At 48.6% G+C, this 12,948-nt stretch overlaps 1 protein-coding gene across 4 annotated transcripts in view; it reads right to left on the reverse strand.

The window, feature by feature from the left end:
* The window catches only part of DIS3L2 (DIS3 like 3'-5' exoribonuclease 2), a 269,396-nt gene that overhangs the window by 233,824 nt on the left and 22,624 nt on the right, over positions 1-12,948 (reverse strand). For 3 of the 4 annotated variants that reach the window (XM_045845838.1, XM_045845839.1, XM_045845837.1), the window contains exons 2-3: positions 6,267-6,407; positions 5,590-5,747 (exon numbers count right to left, since the gene is read on the reverse strand). In XM_045845838.1, the coding sequence (XP_045701794.1) occupies positions 5,590-5,747; positions 6,267-6,309 (201 nt within the window). In that variant the 5' untranslated portion in view covers positions 6,310-6,407. Of the gene's footprint in view, positions 1-5,589; positions 5,748-6,266; positions 6,408-8,054; positions 8,200-12,948 lie in introns of all 4 variants that reach the window. The other variant, XM_045845836.1, reaches the window with a different exon arrangement.

Here is a 12,948-nt window from a genome sequence, read left to right on the forward strand (position 1 = left end):
ACACCCGGCTGTGCCCTGCTGCGCCCCTGCCCTTGCAGGGCTCCCAGGAAACCGCCTCCTCTCCTGCTCCACCATCTCGGGGACCAGGGGAAGAGTGTTTCCCCCGAGCTTCCCCACTGTGGCTTTAACGTTTTTCCCCTCCATTCTCTTTCGAGCCGCGGCCCCCCTCCCCCGCCGACGGATCCTTTGCAGTTCGTGTCCTTAGCTCCTTCTACACCTCCTAGCACCGTCATCTTCAAACCGGCTCACAGCCCTGATTCACTAACACTTCTGCTTGTAGCCCACTGTCCTCCTCTCCACCCCGCAGTCCTACAAACACTTAACAGGACTTCACACCCACACGATGCGCAGGCAACCCTAGCCAGTCATCCCGGCCACTCTCCCCCGCGCTCACAGCCTGTGTCTTGTCGTCAGGGTGAATCACACCACCTCCAAACATCCACACAGACACACAAACTCTTCCGGGCTTCAGCTCACTTGGGGTGGAAACACCACCTCAGCGACTCTTTGTCTTCACTGTGACCTCCAACCCATGGGCCTCACCACATTCCGACCCTTCGTCATCGTCCCACTATGTTTAGTCCCATCCTTGGCCACCTAGCCGCCACGGCCTGTCGTTGCCTCCTGTCACTGCAAACCTGGAACCCTGAGGCTACTCAGCCTCTTATATCTAATCAGTAACACCCCACTCTCAGTTACCCCAACCGTCTTCCATTTCCATGCCTAAACCCAAAAGCTGAATGTCATTGTAGAAAGATACCCACAACTGGGCTAATTAGCCTAACTTGGCAATCACAAACATGTTTTACTTGGCTTCAGGAATGTTTGAGAATACTCAAAGCTGAAGAATTTCACACATAAATATGTATTTCCAGATTTTCTTGAAACACTAGCTAAGCCCACATGGCAGCCGCCACCTGAGCTGAGTAACAGATGCTTCTCTCATAGCAATAAAAGCAATCGCAAGTAACACTTACACCAGTGCCCCACACGTCACTCAGTCTTAAGGGCCTTACATCTATCCGACTGATCCAGCCCTCAAACCCAGGCAACCCCGGGAGGCAGGTGCTGCTAGTCTCTTGCTCACAAAGGAGAAAAGCGAGGCACTGAGAGCTGCCCGCTTTCACCGCACGGTCAAGCCCAAGCAGTCTGCTTCCAGAGACCTTGCTCCTAACGACCGCAGACTGCCCCCGTCTGCCGCGGCCACCCCAGGGCCTCTCCACTCCCCAGTGTCACCTGCCCCCTCCCCCCAGGAAGCCGGAACCACACCCCAGCCCTCAGGCTGCCCGACCTTGGTGAATGACAACATCACCCAGCTGGCACCCCAGCCCTCAGGCTGCCGGACCTTGGTGAATGACAACATCACCCAGCTGGCGGCTCACCTCAAATACTCGGGCCGCCCTGTATTCCTCCCTCTGCCTCGTCTTCCCGGGTTGGGCCATCCGTGTGCCGCGCCAGTTCCTCGCTCCCCTTCCACCCACTTCTCTCCACCTCCCCGCCACCCCCCTTGTTCACATCTCCACACGTCCCGGCCTGGCGTATTCTGGGGTCCTCCTACAGGGCCTCCCAGCTTCCACTCCAGTCCATTTGTCTTCAAATTGCCAGTGAGATGTTTTTACAGCATGAAACAGGTCGTGTCCTTCCTTTGCTTAACACATTTCCGTGACCCCCACCACTCTTTAAGTCAAACCCAACTCTCCAACACAGCCCAGAGACCTCACGTGATCTGGAAGCTGCCCGACTCTCCAACTCACTCCCACGTGGTCATTCCCTTTGTCCAAAAGTCTTCCTCCCTAGTCCGCGAAGCCACCAAGCCTTTTTCTGCTTGCTATTTCTTCCACTAGCTCATCTCTCTGCCTCTGATGTTCTTTTCCTAACTCTTCAGGTGGCTGGCTCATTCTCACCCTTCAGATCTCGACTCAGAGACCCCCTCCTCAGAGGTGACTACAGAACTGGTCACAGGCTGTAATTTCCTCTATTTCTTTAGTCACTTTGGCTTATCTCCCCTGTGAAATGCCTGTCTGTTACATGCTTTGCACTTAGTAGGCAGTCAGGGAAGATCTGCTGAGCTAATTAATTAATGTCTGCAGAGCTGAAGCTCTCCCACCACCCCCTAGCACTAGTGTTATGAATGTCATCTCCTCCTTCTAAATGGCTGGGCGGTCCATTGTCAGGTCACCTCTATTCCCTCTTTAATCCACACCCAACGGTCTCCAGTTGATTTCACCCTTAACAAACGGAGACAGTCTGGAAACTAGTTCCTCCTCGCCTGTCCTCCTGGACGAGGATTTCTTCTGATGTCCAGTAACAGCTTCACACCAATACCCTACCGGCACTCTGACATCATGTCTCGGGCAGCTCTGGGGGCTCAGCCCGAACCACCTGCAGACACAGCGACACCTGGGACTGGGAGGCCAATCAAGTCCACCCTCTTCCTACCCGTGTCACTCTGGCCACCCCCCCAAACCTGAGCCCCTTCCAAGACTGCCCATCCCATACTCTCAGTTTCTCCCAACATCTCCCGTATCGACCTTCCAACCGTCTACCTACGTAAAGAGAAAGGACCTATGTTCTTTGATGTGAGAACCTGTTGACCAAAATACCTTCAAAACTACATGTGCACGGTCATGGGTCGCTGCTGGTCAGCTCTAACACAGGAGAGAGGGTTCGTGGGCACCGTGGACTCCTCTTCCCCACATAGGCCAAATACCAATGAAATGGCAAATTATTGGTCAAAGTATTGAAAGGAAGCAAAAAATTATTCTACTCCTATATTAAAATATCTCAGATCTCTCATTAAAAGTTGTTTCTCTGGATGAGGAGAAGAAAAAGGATGTAATCCTATATTACATGTGAATAAAAAGTTAAATGCTTAAACATTTCAACAAAAAAATTCAAAAATCTTTTATTGTCTAGTTCTTCAGTTTACCCTTCAAGGCCTGAGCACACAAAGTTTGTATCAGAAAGCAGATGGACTCTGTTCCTTTGCCTATGAAAATCTTATTTACAATGTTGTATATTTCACACGGTGACCTCATATCTGGAACCCATTCCTTTCCCCATCTGCACAGAACAACTGTTCTCATCCATGGGTGGGAGGGGGGGGGCTCTGGCTGGAGTCTCATGATGTCACAGGCCAGGAGGAACCACTTAAAACTCCAGGAAATGAGGGCTGTTATATCGATCAGTTTTTTGTTGTTTTATTTTACTATCACCCAAGAGTTGCTTCAAAAGCAAAAATTAATAGGAGAGAGCAAAAACTAATACAACTGCAGAACAGTTACCTCAGGTTATCTGTATAAATTCTATAATAAAAATTATAAGCAATTTTTCTTTCAAGTTATAACAACTGAAATTCCGCTCATTTTTCTTCAAAGACAATAAGTACCTTGATCCTTTATTGAATCAGTAAACAACTATTCAATAAACTTATTAAGCATCAATCAAATGCCAGGTATGTGGGAATAAGACATGACCCTGCCCAGAAGGAAGTAAATCATCTACTTGAAGAAACATAAATGTCAGGACATGAATACAGGTTTAACATAAAGGGTAGCCCTGACTGGTGTTGCTCAGAAGTTTGGACGTCACCCTGCAAAGCAAAAGGTCACCAGTTTGATTCCCATACAAGGGCACAGGTCCAGGTTGCAGGCCAAGTTCCCGGATGGGGGGCATGGGAGGGGAAACTGATCAGTGTTTCTCTCGCACACTGTTGTTTCTCTCCCTCAACTTCTCCCTCCAATCCCCTCTCTAAAAATAAATAAATAAAATATATTAAAATATATTAAAATAAAATAAAATAAAATAAAATAAAATAAAATAAAATAAAATAAAATAGGGTAAACCAAGAAGTCAGCTTCAAGAAAAGCGGCAATGGCCAATTCTGCAGAGAATCAATAGAGACTTCTCAAAGGGGGTGACACTTGGCTAGGGACTTAAAGGTTGAGCCCGATAACATCCGGACAGTGGGGGAAGGCCCCCGAGCACCAGGAACCGCCTGCACAGAGTCGCCGAGGAGGCGAAGAGCAGAGTCTCCACGGGAAAAGCCCGAAGGCCGGGGGAAATGGAGCGGAGCGGAGCGTACCAGGAAGGAACGAGGGAGACGAGAGTGGAAAGGCACAGCGGGTCCACGCGCGTGGAGCGAGGAGAGGGCCAGGAGGCTGTAGATACACTGGAGTTCAGCGTGAGGGCTGCAGGGGGGACAGCGTGCGTATGGACTAACGAGTGGACAAATGTCCAACTCGCCCGAGGGAGGCCTTGTCAAAGAAATCCAAGGGAAGCTTTTTAAAAAAAAAAAATCCAAAAGGACTTCTAAAGTCAGAAGATCAACTCATGTTGCTAAAAAAGTTTTCCATTCAAGAGTTTATATTAATCACACAGGCATTTGACCACAGGGAAATACCAAAAAGTGGTGAAAAAGGAAGAGAAGGTGATACTATCTATTAATTGGCTGCATCTTCAGCCAAAAGCACGAACATAGAAGCTGAGCTCTCAGAACGAGAAAAAGTGGAACACAGTCAATGTTTTCAAGTGAGCCAGGTAACACGAGGCAACATTTCATAACCCAGGAACTATGAAACGAACCTAACGCAAAGACCGTGTGGCTCTGCCCCTCTCCATCGCGCTGCCCACCACCTGCCTCACGCTTCAGGCCTGCGGAGGCCTCAGCTGCCCAACCGTGTGCACAGCGCCTCATCAGCTCGTGTTTTCGTCGGTGCCACTACCCCCCCCCACCTCCTTCCCACACACGCCACTCACTGAACAGACCAGGCTACTGTCTGTCCTCCAACATCCACGGCGGACGTCGCCTCCCACAGTTTCCCGATTTCCCCCAACCGCCCTCCCTCCCATGCTCCCGGCCACACTCCTCTCTCGGCACTAACCGTCTACCCAGCAACCATCTGTTCGCACGGCTGCCGGCCTCCCCCGGGCCGCCAGCGCACAGCGCACAGAGGCGGCCTCTTCCACCTTCGTCCCGAGAGCGCCCATGCACCTGCCCTTAACTGTAAACTGGGCCTGGCTAACGGCAGGTGCTCGGTAAACATTTGCTGAGCCGAACCACTGCACTAGCTTGTAAAAGTACTCTGTACACTATAAAGCACTCACCAAATACCGTCTGCTGCTGTTCACTGCCTCCCTCTCCACCTTACGCTCCGTCATTCAGCTTCCATGGGCCCAAGGCAAACTGAACCATCCACGCTTCTCCTAGCCAAACCCCGTTCCCACTTTTGTCTGAGTAGCTCAACTGGTCCTTCCGTTTATAAAGCACTTTCTCTTATCTTATAGAAATTGCACCGGTCCTCGGCCTGCATCAGCAACGTCCCTTCCAATACCACATTCCTGGGCGGCCCCAACTGGAAGTGATGGCTCCGGCCTCTCAGCTCCCAGAGTGCTGTGCTCTCCGCCCCGCGGCGCTTGTTACCTCTAACGGCACCGCAGGTCCTAGAAGTGGGATGCCCTGAGCCTGTTGTACCCTCATTTCTTTCAAAACACACAGCACAGAAAAATAAACACTTTACTGAAAAAAAAAAACAGATTACTTCTGATCCCACACATCCAAGGAATAGCCTTCTAGTATGATTTAAGCACCTGGATAAGTGTTCCTCTCTTCAAGCCTTCTGAAACATCCTCCTTGGACATGTAATTTTCAAATATGCTCTTTTTCTTCCCTCGCGTGGACTTGTTCTTTGACTTTTTGTCACCTGGCGAAGCACCAACACCACGTGGGCTGACCACAGAGGACACACCTAGGAACATGAGGCAGCAATCAACTCTTTTCCCAATCAAACATCTCTGTATTTTTTAAGCTAGAGGCATTTTACCCTCTTCTTAAATTTATAAAAACAAAAAGGAAATGAAACTCCCTGATCAAGATTTCGAATGGCCACAAAAAGACAGGAATGAGAAGAAAACGCGGGTGGAAGGCACACGGAGACGGGCGTCGGACCGGCGCCGCGGCGTTCGCGGAGCACGGCCTGCGCCACGGCTGCCGTGTGCTTTCTGCTCACACACACGCCCCTTTGAGAAGCAGGAGCTGCTGAAAGACGGCCATTTTTCAACAGGAAATTAAATAGCTGTGCTCAATAAAACAACAAATTAAAGACAAAAAGAAACACCACTGAATTCTAGAGTAAATGACACGTAGAATATTTAACACGTCGCTAAAGAACTGCAGCCCCCTCAGTCCTAAGACCCGCCCGCATCCCCATCCCAGCTGCGTGCCAGGTCTCTAGCTGCCGGCGCGGACTCCCCACTCCTCCGGCTACCTCTGAGGCTCCCCAGGTTCAGCCTGCAGTCGGGATGGCTCATTGCTGGATCCACGGTCGCCTCTTCTCTCCAGGTGCGGGGGGGCCTCCACCGCCCGGGCTCGGAGTCCTCCCGGCCTCGAGCAGCTCGGGTGTCACAAGCTGAAACCAAAGAGAAGCGAGTGACCGAACAGCAATTAACCCACAGCCTCCGCTGCGCTCTTGGACAGTGAGTGCGTGGATGGCAAAGGCGACGCAGCGCCCTCCATGGCTCCTGGTGTCACCTTCTCCCGGGCAGTCAGGCAAACACGCCATCCGGCCTGAGTTTCTTCTCAAGGCCTTCGCCTTCGCAGGTATCACTAGTTTGCTTGTTTGGGCCAATTCAACTAAAAACTCCCACAAATGGGCAATGGGGTGGAAATTACGGAGTTCTGCCATTCTGTTCAGCTTGTGAAATGCACAAGAGCAGGAGGGAATGTGGTTCTGAAAAATGGTATAAAGACCTAGAATCTAAACACGATAATGAAATAGGTGCTAAACTAGGACTCCAGAGACCTGCCTAAGGTTAACCTTGAACAAAATGACATTCCTCTACAAAAACAAGTCATCGATTCCTTAAGAATTCATCAACAAAACCTAATTCATTACCATAACCACAGTCCACAACCACTCAGGGAACCCAGGATGGTTCACTCACTTTCAAAACACAGAAATATGATAATTGAGCATCTATTTCCCTACTCTTACCTGCCATCACTTCAAACCAGTCATCTGAGCAGAAGCTCAGGCAGCTGCGTCTAAGGAACACGAGGCAGCTGCCTGGACCAGCGGCCTGGAACACGGGGCCCCGCAGCTGGCCCCCTGACCTGCCACCTGGATACTGAACATGTCATCGCAGCTTCTCCTTTCGCTCGGTGCTGGCCACCGGCCCAGGATCTAAGCCTATACTTGCAAATTTCCAAAACCCTGGTAAGCAGCCTTTATGATTTCCCATAAAATGGATCAAGATGTCATTCTGAACACTAGCTTCCATTTCCTCTAAATTTCCCACAAACATCCTTTACCAAAATGATGTAATTTTTCTTTAAAATGAAATTAATACAACCCAGGGGGAGAGAAGCAACAGAGACAAAAGGTAACAGGTCATTTAGTGATACATGAAGAGATTCAGAAAGTCAAGAAGGAAGAAACCTAGATCAGTGATTTTCAATCTTTCTCATCTCACGGCACACATAAACTATAAAATTCTGCAGCACGCCAAAAAATATACTTTTTGTCAATCTGACCAAAAGAAAAAGATATAATTTTGATTCACTCACACCAGACGGCTACTGCTGTGTTGGCTGTCGTCATTATTTTATTTGACAATCAAAGGGAAAAGAGGGCAGTGCCCCTGACTAAACGCTCAGGTATTTCGTGTTTTAACCATTCTCGTGCCGTACTGCGCCGCGGGATACGCAACAGGGCAGCGGGAAAGGCACATCCCGGAGCCCAGACCGTCTGATGGTCTACTTCCGAAACCCGTTCACCCACGCATTCATTCAGCAAGCACTTCCGCAAGCTGCTGTACCAGGCACAGTGAGGGATACAAGAGTTAATGTATACAAATCGTATTGCACTGACAACTGATACAAGTTGGGAAGTGAGAGCAATATTTTTTTTTAAGTATGGGTAAATGTACATATGATGGAAGAGAAAGGGTATCTCCAGCTCAGGAAATCCAAGAAAGCTTCAGAAGAAAATTTTTAGGAAGAACTGAGAATGTGAGAAAAGCACACTGCTGGCAAAAGGAAACAAAAAAAGACACACCGCTCAGGCAGGTTCTTGCAACAGTCATTCCATCTGGATGGAGTCCAGCCTATAGGAAGGGGAGCAGTGGCCAGAAAAGTGAAGCAACATGGAAGGTCTGGAGGACCGGCCCAGTTTCTCGAAGACAGCGGGGAATTTCTGAAGCCTGAGTGAGCAGAAGAGAAGAACAGATCAGAGTCGTGTTTCAGGAAAACTTAACCTGTTCAGGATGCAGAGTCATCTGCACTTGAGAAAAACTAGCCGCAGCTGCACCCTAGGACAAAACTAGAACAGACTGGGGAGGAGGTAGGCCTGAGCCGGAGCGGTACCGGCAGAGGCAGAAACGAGGAGACCCTTCACATGGTACTGCACAGGGCAAAGGGGCACCATTTGGCCACCAGGCAGATCTGGGGGAGAGCGAGGTAGTGGCAATTGCGTAAGATTCCAAACAAGACTGGGGAATGATGACATCAGTAAGTTAGTGAAGATGATGAATTCTACCTGGGGTCCTGTACACCTCCACGTGAAAATGCATACCTTTCTATATCCCTCTATGCATGGAAATACACACCTCCACCCACACCTGTACACCAAATAACTGGAAACCAGGGCACAGCTTAGAGAGATAAGTGAGCCAGTCATTTACATAAAAATGGTACCCCCAAAGTTTTCCAGAATGGGCAAGGCTGCCAAGACAGAATCAACTAACACAGAAGAAGGCTCAGGACAAAATCTGGGTTAGGGAAACTTTTAGGAAATGCAAAGAGAAGAAAGTAGAAAATACAACAAAGAAGCTAATAAAGATATAGGGAAATAACCAACACAGCCAGATTTTTTTTAAAGGGAAGAAAATAACTTCCAAAGACAGGTTCATGACAGGGTTTGCACCCACTACTAAATAAGAATACAAATAATGCCAACCTTGGGGAGGGCAAAGGTCTGGGGGCAAGCTGCAGGCAGGAAAAAGAATGCAAAATGAGCCAGAACAGAAATGGGAGTCCTTCGTGTCGAGTCCTGAGGCAGGCCAGAGTTCAAAATCAAGGGGAGCTGACTGCCACTTCGGTGAGGTGGAGGCACAGAAATCTCGACGGAACTGCCCCTGGGTTGGCTGCATCTGTGACTTTCCTCCACGGCAAACATCCCAGTGGGTGTGACTCACAGCTAACTCATCTCTCTTGCTCAGAAAGACGAGGCAGGGGTGGCTGCGTTCATCACTATAACCCCATTGTCTCCCACAGTACCTAGGAGATCGTAGGTACTCAACTATCGCTCCTACAATAATGAGTGTGTCTTCATACACAAGCAGTGAGAACACCAAGCAAAGCAGGGTCATTCCGGGAAACCACAGTAAAAAAAAAGTCAGCAAAGAATGGGAGAAAAAAAATAAGACCCAGGAAACAAAGTTGGCAAGGATAAGCCAGACAGCTGGTCAGGGAGTCAAAGCTTGCCTTTGGGTATCAAAGTACGGGGAGAAGCTGGAAAGATTCCAACTATATATGATGCTAAGCAGATGAGCAAATAAGCAACCTTCCCTTCTTAGTGACATAGTTGTGAATGCCCCTTAACCCTGGAGAAACAAACCCTGGCACTCCTACCTGACACACGGAAAGCACACGGTAATTTCCAATCCTCACCAGCTTCCAGAATGGGGGCCACTGGTACGCTGCCCAACTGCCCACTGGCTACCGTGGAGGAGGTTTTACCACAGAAATGGCTGGATGTTTTTGTTCTGAAGAGCTGGGCCGGGTCAGGACAGACAGGCGGTAACACACTAACAGGATGAGGAGGAAAGGGGAAGCCCCGACCTGAAAGAGAGCGAACCTGGAGAAAGCATCCGGGTGCAGGAAGTGGCGTCTGGAGACCCTTTATAGTCCCCAAACCTGCACGGTGCAGAGCAGGCGGACACAGAACTTAAATAAATGCAGCCAATTTGGGACAAGACCCACCAGGTTACAGTAGATGTAACTACTGAGAAATGTGAGTTGCGGGGCCAGGGCTAGGGCGAGGCAAACAAGGCGCCCAGGACGCAAACGGCACAAACCGGAGTCCTGCGAGCGCCAGCCCCTCACTCCGCGGGACTCCGAGGGGGGGTGCCTCGTGAAGTGTCCGCACCGTGGGCATCTCTCCGGCCCTGTCCTAGTTTGGGCCCTGACGGGTAGCAAGAGTAGAGGAAATTTATGAACCTGGGTGGGGAAGGAAATTCAGGGAGTTAAACATTCAGAAGAAAAGCTTGAGGAGTGGAAAGGCCGAGCCTGCTCAGAAGCTAAGAAGGGGCCCATGGGAAGCAAGAGACGGTAAAAACAAGTGAAAAAGGACACAGTTGACAGATTTTTTTAAGAGGATGAAATTAAAATTAATCTCACTGAAATTAAGGATTTAAACCATTTGCATTATGAATCAGTGGGAAATACATCTAATGGTCAACAAGTAATGTTAAAACACTACTTAATACCATTTTTTAAAAGAGCCAACAGATCCCCACTTCATAACATTCTGAAATGACACTCAGTGTGAATAAAATTTAAATGTTCAAAACCGAGACAGAGAGACAGAGAGAGAGAGAGAAAAGGCAAGGGAGATGCCCAGCTGGCTGAATGAGCAATGTGACAAACATTCCCAACAGCAAAAGTGGGCAAAATTATCAAAACCAACCATTTAAGGGGCTGGATATTTTCCAAAGACATCCAACAAACCGAGAAGAGTTTATTCAAGAAAATCTACTGAGCCTCAGTCAGAGCAGCGGGTGTGTGTGGTGGTTGAGGCTGGGGCCCCCACCAACCCACACGCACTCCCAATTCCGTGGCGTGCAGGTCCCAACAGGACAGGGCAGACCGTGAAGGCTGGCAGCTCCACTGCCAGACGGAGTTAAATTCACCTGGATCAGAAGAAGAATTCCATGCCCAGGGGCATTTTCAAAAACAACAGTGATTCCAAGGGCAAAAACATCAGGGAAGGCCAGTATCACAGCTAGCCCGAATGTGCCACACTAGTTAGGGCGAGCAGAGCTACCAGGAAGGAACACGGAGAATCCGGGAACGACACGACCCCGTGGGCCTTGGTAAGAGTCTACTTTCCCTGCTGTGTGCCTGCACAAGACTGCAAGCATGCGGGAGAGAAATGAGAGGGCCCTCGGGAACTCCTCATCCCTGGATGAGTGTGAGCCTTGCACATGCAGGAAGCCAGGGCAGACCCACAAATCCCCTGAACCTGGAATGCACTCCCCAAGTCGCGCAAGAACTACTGACAGAGGGTGGCGGCCCCATTGTTTCAAGGAGTTGAAGCACAACTTCTGACCAATCACAGGCTGATTCCGAGGATATACTGATCCAAGGGCAGCTACTAGAAAGTCAGGCTTCAAATAAAAACAAGAGCGCTGGCCGGGCGGCTCAACTGGCTGGAGCATCATCCCACGCCCCAAAAGGTTGCAGGGCACATACCGAGGTTGCGGGTTCAGAGTTGGGACACATATGGGAGGCAAATGATCGATGTTTCTCTCTCACATGGGTGTTTCTCTCTCCCTCCCTCTCTCTCTAAAATCAATGTTAAAAAAATATCCTCAGGTGAGGACAAAGAAATGAATGGACAAAATAAAAACAAGAAAGGAAGAACTGAGCAAAGACACCAGCAGCGTACCCTGCAGGAAAAAAACAGACTCCATAAAATTAGTTCCAGGCAAAGCACTGAACAAACAAAAAGAGAAACCACCTCTAACTCCGGAGAAAAATGAATCAGAACGCAGAATATATTACCAAAATTGTCCAGGTTTTGACAAAAAATTGTAACATACGCAAAAATGTAAAAGTGTGACCCATACATTTTTAAATTTGGGGGCAGACAGTTTCAATAAAATTGTCTCTGGGGGAACCTAGATTTTGGACTTACACAACAAAGACTTCAAAGCAGCTATTATAAATATGGTCAAAGAACTAAAAGAAACCATCTTTAAAGTAAAGTATGGATAATGACTCATCAAATAGGATAGAAATGATAAAAGAGCCAAATAGAAACTCAAGTCGAAAGGTGGAATAACAATGAAAAACCCACTAGAGGGTTCAACAGCAGATTTGACCCGGCAGGAGAAAGAATCAATAAACCTGGGGGAAAAAGATCAATTAAGAAGAAAAGATAAAAGTAATTTTTTAAAATCCAAATTCAGGACTTGTAATAGAGTCTGGCCTGAATTATCCGATGTTTAAAGCCTCACTTGCCCCTCCCGCTCTGACCCAGCCAGACGGGCTGATAAGAAAAGTCCCCTGTGCTCCCTTGGGGCCCGAGAGGGGAGTGCGCACTTGGCGGGCCCTCAGCAGCACACGGAGATTTCACTCCAGTCCCCGGGACATTGCGAAGGCCTGCCCCACTCCTTCTGCCTGGCTCAAACCGGGGCAGACCAGCTTGTACCCACCCTAATCGCCCCCTGAGGCTCTTGGATGAGTAACAAACCTTCTCACACTCTTGCAGTGCGCAATGCGTGGAGGGCAGTGAGCATACACACCCTACTGACTGGGAAGCCGTGCATTCCACCTCCGCGGGGCGACCACAGAACAGGAATGAAAGAAGGGACAACTCTACCAATTTACAGAAATGAAAAGGACTATAAGGGAATACAATGAACAACTTTATCCCCCTAGACAACTTAGATGAAATGGACAAATTTCTAGAAAGACACAAATTACTTAAGAAAAATAGGAAATTTAAATAGATATATAATAAGAAATACAATTAGTCATTTAAAATTTTCCAATAATGAAAAGCCCAAATAGCTTCCTGGTGAATTCTGCCAAATATTAAAAAATTAATAATAATACTAGTCCTGTACAAACTCTTCCAGAAAACAGAGGAAATATTCCCCAATTCATTTTATGAGGATAATATCCCCCCTGATACCAAAGGCAAAGCCAGCACAAGACAAAAAAGT

Source organism: Phyllostomus hastatus, unplaced genomic scaffold (genome assembly GCF_019186645.2).
Source record: "Phyllostomus hastatus isolate PE091 unplaced genomic scaffold, TTU_PhHast_1.1 phas_contig_477, whole genome shotgun sequence".
NCBI lineage: Eukaryota > Metazoa > Chordata > Mammalia > Chiroptera > Phyllostomidae > Phyllostomus > Phyllostomus hastatus.